At 48.1% G+C, this 16536-nt stretch overlaps 2 protein-coding genes across 3 annotated transcripts; both read right to left on the reverse strand.

Annotated features, from left to right (window-relative positions):
* Window positions 1–789: 789 nt before the first annotated feature.
* On the reverse strand, window positions 790–10184 carry iffo1b (intermediate filament family orphan 1b). Its single transcript, XM_084471974.1, has 9 exons — window positions 8816–10184; window positions 6633–6693; window positions 5794–5889; window positions 5081–5221; window positions 4351–4532; window positions 4079–4205; window positions 2809–2904; window positions 2387–2517; window positions 790–1996 (listed from the first exon to the last, which is right to left on the reverse strand). Exons 1-9 carry the CDS (start codon window positions 9850–9852, stop codon window positions 1864–1866), a joined length of 2004 nt encoding a protein of 667 aa, XP_084328100.1. The 5' UTR covers window positions 9853–10184; the 3' UTR covers window positions 790–1863.
* A 166-nt stretch (window positions 10185–10350) lies between these two features.
* opn9 (opsin 9) lies at window positions 10351–14771 on the reverse strand (the record flags this gene model as incomplete). Of its 2 annotated transcripts, XM_084471991.1 has the most annotated exons (8): window positions 10351–11034; window positions 11470–12009; window positions 12120–12203; window positions 12366–12480; window positions 12605–12743; window positions 13356–13495; window positions 13696–13846; window positions 14672–14771. In XM_084471991.1, the coding sequence occupies 8 exons, from the start codon at window positions 14769–14771 to the stop codon at window positions 10825–10827; spliced, it is 1479 nt and encodes a 492-aa protein (XP_084328117.1). In that variant the 3' UTR covers window positions 10351–10824. The 2 variants fall into 2 exon arrangements, with proteins under 2 accessions (XP_084328117.1, XP_084328116.1); XM_084471990.1 differs by lacking the exon at window positions 14672–14771 and having other exon boundaries at window positions 10864–11060; window positions 13696–14596.
* Between the last annotated feature and the right edge of the window lie 1765 nt (window positions 14772–16536).

The raw sequence follows: 16536 nt of genomic DNA on the forward strand, positions 1-16536 counted from the left end.
GTTTGTAAAATTCCCCCCAGCAATTAACAGCTCTGGTTAATTTATTTTGGCACTACATTTTGTATTTCATAGCCCTCTTCTCTATCCTCTCTCTCGTTCTCTAGGGACATTTCTCCAGTTCCAGCTCCTGTTCTGGACACATCGAAGGGCCCCTATTGTACCACCAGCGGTGAGTTGAATTAGACAATACAGGCGGCCATTTCAAAATCTGTACTGCTCCTGTGACTTATTGACATCCCAAGTGGTGGAGTGGTGGTCTATCCAGCATACATCTGGGTGGACACCCAGATGTATGCTGGATAGATCTGACTACCGGTCTACCCAGTGGACTGTGACAAATAACTTTGTCACTGGACAGGGGAGATGAAACTGGCTTGCACTGGCTACTCACTCTCACCACTGGTGGTCAAACAGGCCCTTCACCCTGCGGCTCAATCCAAAGCACTCCACATTCAGCTTCCTCTCCACATTGGAAACACCAACAACAACATCAACAACAACATGGACATTTAGGTTTATACAGCTGTACAGAATATACGACTCATGAGTGTCAATGCCCCTCACTTGTGTTTTTTTTCCCAGCTTTTGAGTCTGTTGCCGCAGAGAGCAGATCATGGCTTCCTGGTGATCCGACTCAAACGAGCAGCAAGGCAGCATTTTCCACCACCATTCATCGGCAAAACTGGCACACGACAGCTGGGTTTTTATAACTACAGACAAACATGCTCACTTAATCAACTTAGTCCCCCACACCCCCCCCCCCCCGTCCCCAGTTGCTTTAGTCTCCTCCTGAATCAAGGTACACGCAGGCTTTGACCAAACACCTGGGACGAGACGTGAGATGTTTTGGACTGTCCAGTCACTGAAAGCAGGTTCACTCATGGAACCACCGGCCCCAGTGAGAGGACGACTGTTGAAAAAGGGCGTGGGTATTTAATCAGAGGAAGGTAAACGTATTCGCTGTTGAATAAGCAGCTCCACTCGGCCTCCGCTGTGGTGTTGTGGTTCTCCAGTTAGTGTGTGTATAGGTGTGCACAGCAAAGTACGTTGGATATAGTTATAGCGAAAGGTCTGCGTTGCGTTTGAACCCGTTTTCAGCCATAGTATATTTATTTCTGAATACTAGTACTTTATATATATAACACAGTCTTACATTATTATCCAAATCATAATTTTCAACCCTCAGAAATATCCAAATCTAGCACCAATATTGTGACCAGCCAGAACATTGATCTGCTTCCAAACAACCCATTCTCAGCACTGTGAAGTTGCTGTGATCCGACAGGTGACAGTGACCATGATTGCAATTGTGAGTCAAGTTCAGTAAATACTTGACAGTTTCACCAGCTTCTGAAATGAGCAACTAGTCGATGCATGACCGCATCCTTTGTTTTTTTTTGTGATATGACTACTTCGAAACAAACTACACATCCAGGTGGTGTGAAACAACGTATTCCAATAAATACATAAGACAGAGTCTTTATAATACAACACTACCACTGCTCCAGGCCACAACATAACGCTCTGTTCTGCAGACAGACAAGAAACTGCAACTGAGGCAAACACCCAGACTCCTTTCCCTCCAACAGGGCAGTGACACCGGCCTGGAAAGTAGGCCTAAGAAACTCATACGTCAACCTTTATATCCACAATCGATCCAACAACAATTCACCTCTGTAAACCGATGCCGTCTCCGAAACAGAAACGCCAAAACAAAAGGCTAAATCAAAGAAAGGGAAGGAGCTAGCCAGAAGTAGCGATAGCGCGGTGTCACCGTGTGTGTTGCAGGGGCGGGGTTGTTACGGTAACCGGGGGGGAGTCGTCCTGGGTGAGGTTCCATCCCGGCCGGGGGGGGAGCCGGAGTCAGGACTTGGCAGTCCCAGAGGATGGGGGCGATGGGGGAGACGGGGGAGACGGGGGGGATGGGGGAGAGGCTGAAGTCTTCTCAGGCCCTTTGGGGTCTCCCTCGTCACCAGAGGCTGGAGCAGGGGCTTCACTGAGAGGGGGACAAGAAGGGGGGAACGGGGTGAGAGATCCTACAAAATACAGACTGCAACGAGCCTGTGAAACGACAAACATCATTTACCGATATGGTGAAAGTGGTGAAAGTTGTTCCGATTGTAGGCCTATACATTTATTCCCAGATAGTGTTTGTCTCCCAACCCAAAAGGTTCTGGGTTCCAGCCCCAATAATCTCAGTCCTGGAGACATCCAAGAGAAAGATGCCAAACCTTTGCTCCTTAAATGAAACACATCTAAAAGAAAGGATTGAATCATGTGCGGAGTCAGAAGATGCTCTTATCCTACACAGGTCCTCATGAGTCCTACAGCGGCGCTGGGTGACTAACAGTGACCTGCGGGCTGGTACATCGCGCTGGGTACGTACGTGTCTCCGCTCTGGGTGATCAGCCTCCTGCAGGTCTCCATCTGCACGTCCAGGCCTCTCTTCATGGAGCACATCTCCATGTACTCATGCAGGTGGCGGTTCATGTCGCTCTTCGCTGTGGCCAGATCCAGCTGGTGGGGGACAAACACAGCATTGGTGCACACACACACACACACACACACACACACACACACACACACACACACACACACACACACACACACACACACACACACACACACACACACACACACACACACACTGTATACGGAATGTATACCTATGTTCATTCAAAATGAACCAATGAACGCCTCACTTAGTCAGGGAGGTACTCGGGGTAGCCAATCATATTCCTGTGGTGGTACATGCCCCTGAACGGCGCGCACACGCACGTGGGCGGTGTGCACGGGCGCAGCACTGACCTCGATTTGGTCGATGGTCTCCTGGTACTCCTTCTCGCGGGACTTGAACAGACACTCAGTGTCGTTGATTACCTTCTCCAGGCTCTCCTCCTGCTGCTGGAGGCGGAGGAGAGAGACAGGGGAGGTTGAGCACTGCAATGGTTCTATGGGATGACAGAGTATAATTATCATACTACCTAATGGGATTACCGGTCCGGCCCTTAAAAGGAGCCGGATGTGATGGAGTGAAGGGCAGCCCTGGCAGTAGGGGGACAATGTGTTAGTGGGGTGAGAATCTCATAAGGAGGCCATATAGAAGGACAATGGCACCGTTGATGGAACAAGGGCTGGACATCATTCAATTGGACCAGATTCCACTGACCACGGTCATTACACTCTGCGAGGTTGACGGCACGGCTGGTTCCAATGTCACACAGACGATTGGAGCAAACAAATGCCGTGTCTTGGAAAACGGAGCGCGTTCTTGCTAGTACCGATTTAGACTGCAGCAGTTGTTGTGTTTATGTATGTGTGCGTGACACACAGAGACAGAGACAGAGAGAGAGAGACAGAGAGAGAGAGAGAGAGAGAGAGAGAGAGAGAGAGAGAGAGAGAGAGAGAGAGAGAGAGAGAGAGAGAGAGAGACACACACACACGGACGCACACACACACTGTTTCAAGTTATGAGTCATGCACCAAGCCAGCCTGAACAGAGAAGACCAGTCAAGGTCATCTGAGGATTTGAATGGCAACGTGTGGTGACCTTCATGGGACAGAGAAGCCCCGTTCCCATCACAGGGGTTGGGTTGAAATGGAGCAGAGGCAGGCTGTCTGTGTGTGCGGTCAGATTTCTGTCAACACCATTAGTACATCGCTCGATATGGACATTTGACATCCTTTTTTATGGTTCTACATCTATGACCAAACACACACACACACACATTCAGAAGTTACTACCTAGCTGTTTGGAGCTGCTTCCATCATATCAGCATGTATCTAATAAATTACATTCAACACCAAAAGCATATTAATTATTTATAATAAAGCTCATTTCATTAAAATGTAACAACAGTTAAATACAATATATGACTTCAAAATTATTATACAATTCTGCAATATATATTAGTCTTCGTCTTTAAGTGCCACGCCAACACAACACAACACAGCAACACAAGTTGGTTGGTATAGTAAACCAAGTCTGAGACACAAAGCTATACAGCAGTCACCAGCCTCCTAATCCTATTAGACGGGATCCTGGTTACCACGGTCGCTATGTGCAGCCTACGTTTACCTCTCCGGCATGGTGGATGGGATCAGGAGGCAGAGTGCACCCTGGGAAATCCTCCCAAAGGAGGAGAGTCTCTTCAGTCTCCTCCCAGGCCAGACTGTCGCAGTCGTCCTCAAACTCACACTCCCTCCTGCAGTACCAGAGCAACACGTACGCACACGCACACACACACACACACACACACAGTGTATATAAATACTTGAGTCACTGAAAACACATTGCATCGCATCGTTTTCTAAAGGTATACTGTGTGTGTATGCAACCGGAACGCGTACAGATGATTCAGCATCCTCTGCATCTCCTCATTGATTTGATTGGCTGAGGAGCTGCAGTGTTCCTCCTCCTTGGCCGAGGCGTGGTCGCTCTCCGAGGTGCTCATTGGCTCCTCGCCCTCGCTGCTGTTGAATGACAGAGGCGTCTTCCGTCGAGAGGTCAGGGACGGCTGGGTGTTGGGCACCTGGGGATTCAGGGACATCCACCACTAAATCCACCGCTTTCCAGAGGATTCAGGACACTTGGTTTGATTGAATGGGTGAAAAAACGCTAGGAGGACTGGTTCAGGGCTGTGTCAGGACGGACGCAAAATAATGTGTTTATAATAATATTAATATATTAATTAATTAATAAATATATTATTATGTATAATAATATAATAATGTGTATTTCTGCATCCAAAATAGACTTGAACAACCAAAGATAATATATCAGACACAATTGGCATTATTCTTAGTAATTTGAACAGGTGAATACAGGCTTGGAATAAAATCTGACAGGCCGCTGCATCTTATCTTAAAACACACACACACACACACACACACACACACACACACACACACACACACACACACACACACACACACACACACACACACACACACTCGGGTGGAAGAATGTATCTGAAACCAAGCAAACCATGATATGTATAGAAGTCTGAATGTCCGGGTAACTTTTGGTGGGCGGCTGTGTGTGTGGAGGGAGCAGGGAGGCGAGCGGGGTGGTACACACCTGGTACATCTGGATCACATCCTCACAGTTCCTCTGCTGGGCCAGGTCACACAGCCGGGCCGTGATGTCAATCCGGCGGCAGATGTCCATGTCCACCTTCATGGCCTTCTCCTGGATCTTACTGTCCAGCTCCGACAGGTTCTGAGGGAGAAACGCGTCTCCGTCAGGGGACTCACCCGCTCAGGTCGTTGGCTGGCATGGGGGAGGTTAAAGGTTAAATATCTAATGTGAGGGGGGGGGTTTTAAGGTGGTTCTCCTTAAGCCGCGTTCACACCAAAAGCGACGGGGTGGCAGGCACCTGGAACCCGTCTATACGTTGACTTTGTATGGAGCCACGCCGTCCCGTCGCATTTGGCCAGGTTTATTGTGTATGTTCTAACGTGTGTCGGCCTCTCTGCAGCCATAGCCCTTGTTATGTCTGTACTTCATATATGTGCTTCGATGCGCTAAGTGTTCATGGGGGCTGGTGGGCTCCGCCATTATGCTGAGGGTGAATTATATATGAGCAGAGAATCGTTCTAAAATGACACACACAGCCGTGTGTAGCCTACATGCTTGACGCAGCACCATTGTGATAGCCAACAGAGCAACCCAGATTGACTGATGATTCATAAATGTCATCACGCCACATTTCCTTTCAAAGGGAACAGAAAGAGGCGATTGTGTAGTGTCCCTAAAACAGAAGCAGGTTTACAGCGGGCGCCTCCACTCACGCTGCTCATGAGGCCTTTAAAGAGGACCAGCTCAGCCTTCAGCTGCTGGACCCGCACTGCCAGCTCGTCCTGGCAGCCCTCGCTCTCCTGCAGATCCTGCACGCAACAGCAACAACACCCACAGCAACATCAATAACAACAACAACAACAACAACATCCACAATAACACAATAACGAGAGCGCATGCAAGTTGTAACGACACACATTTTAAAAACGAAATAAAAACATAGATAATGTGGCTTAATAATGTGATAACAAACATAGATAATGTGGCTTGAGCTGATTTCCTGCAATGGTTTTAGAGGGCTCACCTGAACTGACTTGTTAAACACACATACAGGCAGACACACACTCAAACGAATACACACACACACACACACACACACTAGAGAATAAAATGTAACATGACACACAACACATGTAAACCCTGCCACCATGTTGTTTTGCCTTGATCACTTCACACTCTGCTCTCTGACCTAATGACTTAAACACAGAAGCCTATGTAAGCTTAAAAGTTCAGCAACGCGGGCAAAATGGAATTTTGTTGCTTCACACCCGATAATTGAGTGAGGTGGAAATAATGACTCAGGCTGAAGTCAGAGCTGTCCCTCCTGGGCTGAGGAGCTCCAGGATACTGCACCACTGGCTGCCTGCCTGCCCTGAGTCCACACACTCACTCATTCACACACACACACACACACACACACACACACACACACACACACACACACACACACACACACACACACACACACACACACACACACACACACACACACACACACACACACACACTATTATATATGTCCTCTTGCATATATTAACTGTTGCTGTTTTACCTCTTGTAGGTCTCCAATCTTCTGCTGCAGATCCACTCTCATGGTGTACTCTTCCTCCCACCTGCAAGACAGGACACAACCATTAGTCAAACAGGCAGACAAGTGGACTCACAAGCAGACAGACAGCCTGACTGACTGTGGCTAAGGAATAAGTGGCTAGAGTCAGCAGGTCAGTGATTAAGTGATTTCTTTGGCCGATTCTTGTATTTGAAGTCATAGATTAATTTTAAAAGAAATGTGTATTACTAGCATATAATTGGCCTGCAAATTAGGAACCAGGGATTCTACACAACTGCATAGAAAGGAGACGGGCCATTAAACATTTAGAATAGCTGTTGGGAACGCGAAACACTTCAATAGAGATGGGAATCCAAAACACTGAAAGCATTTCACTAATACAAAGGCCATGATGTTAATGTTGTGCGATCATAATAATAAATGGCTCTCAGAGGAGAGCTAGCCCCTGAGAGAAATGAGCAAAGTTCCTTCTGCAGGCCCCCCCCCCTGCCCCCTTTCCCCCGTCCCCCCATCCCAACACAAGCACCACCATGTGTAATGCTGCATTGCAGATACTGAGCCAGGGAGAGGGGGATGCGCAGTAGAACCAAGAGAGAGAGAGAGAGAGAGGCAGCGAGAGAGAGGGAAAGAGTGAGAGAGAGAGAGGCAGCGAGAGAGTGAAAAAGAGAGAGAGAGAGGTTGTGCATTCTGACGAGTGTGTTGGTGTGCGTGAGAAGAAGCAAGACATACAGTATGTGGGTGAATTAGGGTAGAATGCGGAAGAGTAGAGATGGAAAAGCAAACAAGAGGAAGCATTGCACAGTAGCAAGGGGAAGAGAGAGGGAAAGAGGTAGAGGGGATACGAGGGAGAGAGGGGAAAAGAGGAAAAGAGGGGAAAGGAGGGAGACAGGGGAAAGAGGGAGAGAGGGGGAAAGAGGAAACGCTAGTTTTGAGTCAGCAGGAGGGGGATAAGAAGAGATCAGAATCGAGAAGGGAAATTAAATTGGGTTTGAGTTAATAGACATCCGATTTGCCTGATTTCCTGTTCAAAGAAACACTTCTCTAATGACTTAAACAACATGAACCAATGAAACAACTCTAATATGGGTGAGCTGCGAGCTTCCCTCAAACTGGGGTAGAAATCACTATGCTTAGTGAGAGCATCACACTGGTGCACTTGGTGGTAAATCTAAAGGCATGAGACTCTACACCTATTGATCCGTCCCAGCCTGCAGGGATCCACTGGTCACTGGAGGAGCCATCCATTAGAGGAGCCATCATAATGCTCCAAGGAGCACTCTCTTGTCTGTTTATGGACAGTCAAAGTGTCCTCCCACTAACAGTTACCAAGAGTGCCCAGTTCTGTGGCCAGAAGACACATAATTTATCACAGATTAGCAACATTAGCAGTGTTTGACCAAACCTAGGTTGTGTCAACTATTTTGGCGTTCTCATGTCACCATTCCTATCCCTGTGTTTGGTGTCTTTATTTAGCAGTGTTAAAGTGTGAATGTTATGATGTTGTATTTCTGGATGCAGCACCTGCCACTGAGACCAGACATGAGTTGAGGGGGAGGCGGAGTCAGGCCAAGGGGGGAGGGGCTTTGTGCTGACTCTGCTGCTGGTGGAGACAGCTGGCCTCCTGCTCTCTCTCTGCCTTACTGCCTGCTTAGCCCTAGCCTTTTCTCGCGTTGGCTTGAGGTGAAATTAAACATCATGTGGGACCTGCTCAGCATTTAACACCTTTATAGTTTGATGGATAGTAAATAAACATGTCCTTGCTTTAGAGCTGCTTGTGTTAAACACACAAGCAGCATCACACTGCCTCATGGACCGATACTTCCCCTTCAAGTTCAAGAGGAGGCTTCATTAATTATATGGCTCCTCTCTTAATCACTCATCCTTCCAAAAAAAAAAAACAGAACAATCATGGAGGGTTGTCCAAAATCAGCCTGTGTTACTGGCTGGGTTTTGTCATCAGATCTTTAGAAAGAAGCAATCAATGAGTCACCACAGAATGCTTACAGTATCCCACCAACGTCCCCTTGGTTTAGGCCTCTTGGTGGATTCAATGCTTACAATGGAAACAACCTCATTTTAATTTCCCGAAAGGTATCCCATTATTTGCGTTGCCAAGACAAACATCGTTGTACACATACATGCAATAAAAAAGTGGTTCATATTACCTTCGTTTATACTCGTCCCTCTCCCTCTTGACCTTAGCCAGCACGTTGTACAGGGCCCTGATTTCGGGGGTGATGGTGTCAATCTGGACCCCGACTCCATCCGGGTGGGACCATGACATCCCGGGGCTGGTCACCCGCTCGACCCCGGAGCCGTACTTGCGTGTGTGGTTGTAGGACCAGATAGTACCGGGCAGGAACCTCGGAGGGGGGTTGGTGGAGGTGCCACAGCTGTTGTTGTAGGTTTTAGAACCAGAGAAACCACCACCACCACCACCACCACCTCCAGGGGACAGCGCGGTCGGGGTGCACTGACTGACGGTGATGGTCGGGTTGGCGGTGGCGTTTGACTCGGTCCCGGGGTTCCACGGCGGTTGTTCCCCGGTGTTGTTTGGTGTCAGCGCCCGCGGTGTGAAAAGTGTCGTGGGCCTCCGGGCGGAGTTGTTAGTGTTGTGGAAGGGCAGAGAACCGGGCCGAAGGGGTATCGTCCCCACGAAGCCCGTCTGCACCGCTGTTTCCTGGGTATGCTGGGACCTGCTGTCGCTAAAGCCCCCGTCCATGCAACTCTTGTTGGCGTCCAAGGCCTGTTGCAGCTGTTTTTCCAGAACCTTATTTCTTCTCTCCAGTTCGTGCACTTTGGCCAAAAAGCAGCGGAATCTCAAGTTGAGCGTCTTGAGGACACTGATGTTGGAGCCCAGGTCGTTCCTGAGAGCCATGGCTGCAGGGGGCGGTGGCCCGCCGCGACGGTGTAGGGTGTGCGGTGGCTGCTGGCTGTGTCGGTGCTGTTGTAGATACGTGCTCTGCGGCGACAGAGGAAATCCGGATCCTGGTGACTCGGGCCCAAACCCTGGGCGGTCACTGAGCGGCGAGGACGTCTGCTGGTCCTGTGCGCCAAAGTGGCCGTGTGGCAGCAGTCCTGAGGGGGAGTCTGGGTGGAGGGGGACTTGGCTGTGATGCTCTGGCAGTTGAGGATGCGCGTTGGCCCCCAACAAAGGATTCATGCTATGATATGGAAAACTAAAGCGCTGCAGATCTGGCATGAACACGGACTTGCTGAAGGCAAAAGCTCATGGATATTTGAATAAATAAAAGGAATGCCCGCGACTAGCTTCTCGGCGATGAAGGCCTAACAGATTTTAGTACATGGTCGTGTATGCTTCAAGTAGGTGGGTCTTACCGGTGAGTGACAGGTGCTCGGTCCGCGTTCACGGTTCGCAATGGGAATAGAGCGCGTCAGACTGCCTAGCGATCAAAAAACGGTAACACATTTAACACCACTGGATCTGCAGCTTGATTCGATGTTTCCTATAAGAATGAATTAAATAAAGCTAGCATATGAAGCAATAACAATGAAGTAAGGTGGCGCCATCACAGTTAAGCCCACCTAGAAGTGTCCGCAGAAAAGAGCAAGTGTTGCTGGAGAGAAGAAGCTCTACCGTAAGTACGCGTGTAGCGAGGCGGCCCGAACAACCAATCAGATTCTCCTGCACTTTTTCCTCTCCTGAAGAAGGCCGTATAATCTGTTCTTGGATGATGGGATCAACTTTATTTAGATAGACAACAAACACTGAATTACATAATATAACGCCCTTTTATACAAAATACAAATGATTTAATGATTAATCAAACTTAAAAATGGTGGAAAGGTTTAATATTCCTCTATATTAAAAATAAATGTTTTTAGAAATCTTTCAAGTATTCTCAAGAAGCTTGAGGTCTATTATTCTAAAATATAATCAGTATGGAGAAACATAAATACAATAGGCAGATGTATGCCTATGGCACAAAGAGAGGTAGATTTCACTTCCGAGGCCATTATTGTCATATTCAAAAGGTTTTAATGAATTTCTTCCTTCGTCACCCCACCACTCATTTCTTACTCAACCTGTCTTACACAATCTGTCTCCTGTCATATATGAATGAATACAATTAAATACAATTTAAAAAGATGGCAAAACATAGTAAATATAATACAATAAAGTAACTGGAAAGAGACCGCTAGGTGTGGACCTTCAGTTTCCGCAGGTTTTTTTGCGTGTCGATCTATGTGTCCAAGCAGTGTCCAAAGCATCCCTCTCTACTGACACCCTGTGGAGCGACCAGGCGCCTCCTCTCCACGGCTCCCTGCTGCCTGGCTCCCTCTGCTGGCCCTCCAGCTCCACCGCATTCAGCGAGTTGCTCCTTCGCCTCCAGTTGTGCCAGGAGGAGAGACCTGTGCTGTGCTCTGTTATTCCGGGGAGGGGCAAGACTAAAGAAGAAGAAGGATAGCCATGGCAGATTTCTCTTAGTTTGATGTATATTTAGTCTGCATCTCTAGGTTTAATAGTTATTTAATATAAACACTGCATCTCTAGGTTTCATAGTTATTTAATATAAACACTGCATCTATCAATTTCATAGTTTTTTAGTTTAAGCACTGCATCTCTAGTTATTTAATATAAACACTGCATCGCTAGTTATTTATTACAAACACTGGATCTCTAAGTTTCATAGTTATTGAGTTTGAACACTGCATCCCTAGAAAGGAAACACCCTAGTGACCACTCAGGCCACACGGTTAGCATTTCAGAGACTGACACGGCAAACAAAGGCTGAGATTGCAAAGAAAACAATGAAAAAGCAACGTCCCAGATGAAGAGAAGGGCTGAGCTGCTCACCCTCAAGGGCGCCCCTCGGTCAACCAGCCTCTCCGGGGCCCCGGGGCAGAGGAGCAGGTCGCGGGCGTCCCGCCGGAACTCGGGGTTCATGATCTGGTAGATGAAGGGGTTGAACATGCAGTGGGACTTGGCCAGCATGACAGGGATCAGGCTGACCATGGGGAGGATCCAGGGCCCCTGGGGGTCCTCCGTCTCTGGCCCCCCCCTCTGGCTGAGGGCTAAACTGAGGGCAGAGGCGGCAGCAGCGTGCGGGGTGGACGGGGCCCCCAGGCTGCTGGCGTTGCTCCAGTCCTCCCCGGGGCTTCTGTAAGGGCCGTCTCCGCCGGGCCATACCCATGTGCAGTTCAACAGCGAGGGGACGCCCAGGAGCTTGGGCACCACAGAAGCCCCAGCCCCAAAGACCACCCCAGGGTTCTCGGCCTGCAGATGGCCCCAATACCCTAGCTCATCCTGGGTCCCGAGGACCAGGGCGGAGTAGATAGAGCCAGTGGCGTACGGCGTCCACGCCACCAGGAAGCTGGCGCAAACCACAGCAGCGATCTGGAATGAGAACCACCACCCAGACGGTCTGTTGGTTTATTCCCTGATTTCCCTGAGTTAAATCTTTCTCTTTCACTGGCTGAGCAGAGCCCTCTCTTTCCAGGCTGTACCTTGGTGATTCTCAGGTCCTTGCTGCTGATGTGGCTGACGGAGGAGAAGGGGATAGAGGCCAACGTGCGGTTGGATCTGTAGACCTGTTGGAGCAGACGTCATTTGCGCATCTACTTTACCCCTGACCCATACTATCAGTGAAGCCCATGAGTCGGGCTTCACTGATAGTATGGGTGCACGATGCATTGGTATTGCACTGAACAAAATGACTTTTGACAAGCAGATCAATGTTTATTTTGGCTCACCTTGATCAGGATGGCTGTGTAGGAAGTGATGATGATGATGGTGGGGATCCCAAAGCACAGCATGAGGATCAGGAGGATGTAGACGCAGTCGCTTGAACACAACCTCATTCTCCACCTTGACATCAGGAAGCGCACAGGCACATCATCACAAAGGTTATCACGTCTATCACGAACCTTGGACCTGGAAATGGTTCTAAGTCGCATGCTTCATTTGCGTATATCTTTAAGCCATGCTGTACCACTCTATGGTGCAGCTGGTTCCAAACGGCTCAGGCCCGTATCTCCCGAAGCCGAAGGCGGGCAGGGAGGCCCAGAACAAGGTGTAGAGCCACACCAGGCCGATGGACAGGGCAAGGTGGCGCCTCTCGATCCACTGACCTGAGAGAGGGAGAGGGAGACACCACTCAGCACGGCATCAATGTGTGTGTGTGTGCTCAGCATGTCTAATGTCTATTTAGCGAGGCGATTTTGTCAACGTATCGTTATAATGTATATTTGGTGTTTCCGGACCTAGGGGCGGAGAATGTTTAATAGTGACTCTGTGTCATAACAGTCAAAGCCATACATGCTCACTAAGAGCATACTATCTCAGACCAAACCATGGTCTGAAGACCTGCATGTGATAAGGACACTCTCAAAAACGAAATGGTCCATCTCAAGGGGTGTCCTGTCAATCAATACATGTGTGAGTGAGGGTCAGTGGAAGTGTAATAAGGTCACGGGTTGATTTCCTGGACATTTGCCTTGATACCCACAGCGGTAATGAGTGGAAGTCATTGACACCAAGCCAGGTTCTACTTGCTGTCACTTATGTGTAATATCAGATTTTGACTGACCTTTACAAACAAACTAGCTATAGTAGCTGTGTTTGTCCGTGTGAACCCTGCGTCGTGCATGCGCGTGGGTTTAAACACGCATGCCTGGACGCGTTTGCGACTAGTGGCGCGGGGTGGATTTCTGTGTCAGAGCGTGAGGGATGCACTCACTGACCGTATCGCATGCTGCAGATCTTCAGGCAGCGGTCCAGAGAGATGAGGCAGGTGGTGAGAAGGGAGCCGATGCCAAACACAAAGCCCTGCATCCCGTACCATAAGCAGCCGGCCTCCCCAAACACCCAGGCGTGACTCAGGCTGACGTGAGGAAGAGGGGACAAACACCCTGAGATCACGTTCCTCCCAGCAAGGATTAACGGCTTCATCTAGCCTTTAGTCTTGGATCACTGTCATTCGTTGTGATTGACGGCGTAATCACAATATTCAATCAGAGCGGTGAGTTTGTGCCACACGGGTTGTTGTATTAAACATCACCAGTAATTAGAGGTTGACTGCACCTTGAAATGATGGCAAATGGCGCCCCCAAGAGGCTGAAGCTAAAATCGCATACAGCCAGGTTGATGGTCATCAATTCTTGGGGCCGGAGTTTTTTGCGCTTCCTGAAGTAGACCAAAAGCACAGTGCCGTTTCCCAACATGGACATCATTCCTGGGGAGAGAAAAGCGACTTATACATATACTACATCTTCATTTACATCTGCAGTTTTAGGGGAAAATTATTTCTATCAAAATGGTAAATTGGTAACAGAGAAAATGGCGAACTATATGTAACTGTGCCTACTCTAATAATAATAATAATAATGATAATCAATCAATGTTATTATGCACAAGTGGACTGTAATCGTAGTGGATCCATAGGGAAGGTTGAATCGCGGTTAGTTCTTCACCCTCCCCATCAGGTGATGTAATCATCTGAGGATACTGCCGCTCGATGAGAAACCGGCCTCGTTAAGATGATCTGAAGGTTATTGAACTTGTTAGAGCGAGAAGGGGAACGACGTGAATACTAGATGGATCCTGCTTGACGAGGGGAGCTGTAGATTAAATTAAATTGTATTTGTAGGCTATATCACGTTACAGTCTCAAAGGGCTTAACAGGCCATATATTTATGACACCCCCTCACCCTAGCCCCCAGAGGGCAAGAAAAAAAACCCTTAGAGAAAATAATCCAAGAACATACAAAAAACAATAATACATTTATAAAAAAGAATCAACACAAATATGTTTATGTTGGTTAATGCTTATTTGTTTTGATTGTTGATAGATAGATATATAGATAGATAGATAGTCACTGCTTGTTTCTATGGGGAAAACGACCACTCAATTTCATCAAAGATTTGAGAAAAGCATAGTCTAGTCATAGACATTAAAGCAAGCATATTTTGCTGATACATTACAGGGACAGTTGGGTCATGGTTTGTTGTCGGACCTCCTGGCCCACCGGAGCTGTCTGTCGTGGACGGGAGGTCATACCAGTGATGATGAGGAACACAGCCACGGCCAGGTCCGCGCCCATGTCTAGCTTGGAGTGAAACCGGGGCTGGATGGAGGAGAGGACGAACCACTGGTCCATCGGATAACCGGTCTCTCCTCTGTCAGACCGGACCGCTGTGCCGGGGACCGGGAGCCCTGAAGGGGGGAGGAGGGGACCATGGATAGTCAGGCGAGCCATCCCTGTTGAAAGGTTCTGGGATCGAACCTCAACACAGTAGACCTGTATGCATCCATGGGCAAGACGCCTAGCCCCTTTCTACCTTTTGACGTATGATGAAATAAATGAACTGTGAGTTGCTGTAGAAGTCCATTGAGTACGCAAGCACACCAGGTGAGATCCAGTGCATTTGACAGACAATATGGATGATCCCGAGAGGATGTTTACCTCAGGGAACAGCTGCAGTCTCTCCTTATCTCGCTTTCAATCTCGCAATCTCGCGATATGCCGTTGACACCTGCAAAACCTCCCTATTAACATCTGTGGATGCTTATCAAGTCGACACCTCTCTCTGTGGGATTATTAATTGCTGCTTATAAAGGTGAAGATCCTTAAATGGACACACGCACATTGATTAAACATTCCTACACAGTATTCCAATCACACTCTTCCCGTTGCCTCAAGCTTATGTCATTGATTTATTCTCACTTGTAATGCTCTCATTGTCTGTGGTGCTTCCTTCAGAGAAAAACACAAACAGCACTCAAAACCCATGATTAGAAAAAGGTCATAAAGCACATGTGTGTGTGTGTGTGTGTGTGTGTGTGTGTGTGTGTGTGTGTGTGAGATGCACATGGATTGTGCATCTCACAGACAGACAGACAGACAGACAGACAGAGACACACACACACACACACACACACACACACCCTCATCATCTCATTCACATGCACATAATGAATGAGATGCATTGTAATTAACCACATAGTGAATGAGATGCATTGTAACTAACCTTAGTCTGGTTAAGTAGTTGGTCCGGTCGGTATTGGGCTCCCTTAACTCCGATAGCCTTACGGTTCACCGTGTTCACGTTGGTATGGTGATCCCATAAACACTCCCGCTGCACACCGGGCTGCTGATAATCAGGCTACCAAACAACCGGCAAGCAAGAGAGCTTGAGGGACACAGGGAGAGAATGTGTGTTTGCACGAGGAGGGGAGAGGAACAAGGGGGAGAGGGTCGGTGGGGGGGAGCAACAGTGGTATTGGTATTGTTGGTGATGTCAAAGGTTTGAACCTCTGCCCCTCCCTTCTCCCTTTGGTCTTCAATCACATGCTAGGGGCGACTATCTGCCCCCAGGACACGGAGCTATGTGGACAGCCGCTTCCAACACTTGCACGTCATTTGTATTTTGTTTCCCGTATTTGTATGTCACTGATGTGAGGTCCACCATGATAATTATATTATCCAAATGTGTGTGTGTGTGTGTGTGTGTGTGTGTGTGTGTGTGTGTGTGTGTGTGTGTGTGTGTGTGTGTGTGTGTGTGTGTGTGTGTGTGTGTGTGTGTGTGTGTGTGTGTGTGTGTGCACGTGAGTGTATGCGTGCCTGCGTGCATTATGACAAACCATGGGTTTGAGTGAGTGCTCACCAGGCTATGGATGGAGTCTGCTCATGAGGGATTCAATTAGATAGCATTCATTAGAGATGCAAAAAATAACATTAAATGTAGGCCATGAATGAATTGGTCACTTGTGAAAGGCTTGTTTCAGTGATATTTATTATTTACTAATATGATGCGAAATATGTTATAATTTATATAGGATAGATTGATTTCTGAAGCAGTTTCCACTTTATACTTTGTGTGCAGGGGTCTTATGTATGCCGGTCTTAACACTTGGTGGAGCTC

The sequence above is a fragment of the Micromesistius poutassou genome (genome assembly GCF_964030765.1).
Source record: "Micromesistius poutassou genome assembly, chromosome: 8".
Lineage (NCBI taxonomy): Eukaryota > Metazoa > Chordata > Actinopteri > Gadiformes > Gadidae > Micromesistius > Micromesistius poutassou.

Coding starts and splice junctions, on each gene's coding strand:
- iffo1b (XM_084471974.1), bottom strand. CDS start 9,852: ATGCCAGATCTGCAGCGCTTTAGTTTTCCATATCATAGCATGAATCCT. Junction 4,533..5,080: donor ATGTGATCCAGATGTACCAG/GTGTGTACCACC, acceptor CTGAATCCCCAG/GTGCCCAACACCCAGCCGTC. Junction 4,206..4,350: donor CAGAGGATGCTGAATCATCT/GTACGCGTTCCG, acceptor CTGGTACTGCAG/GAGGGAGTGTGAGTTTGAGG.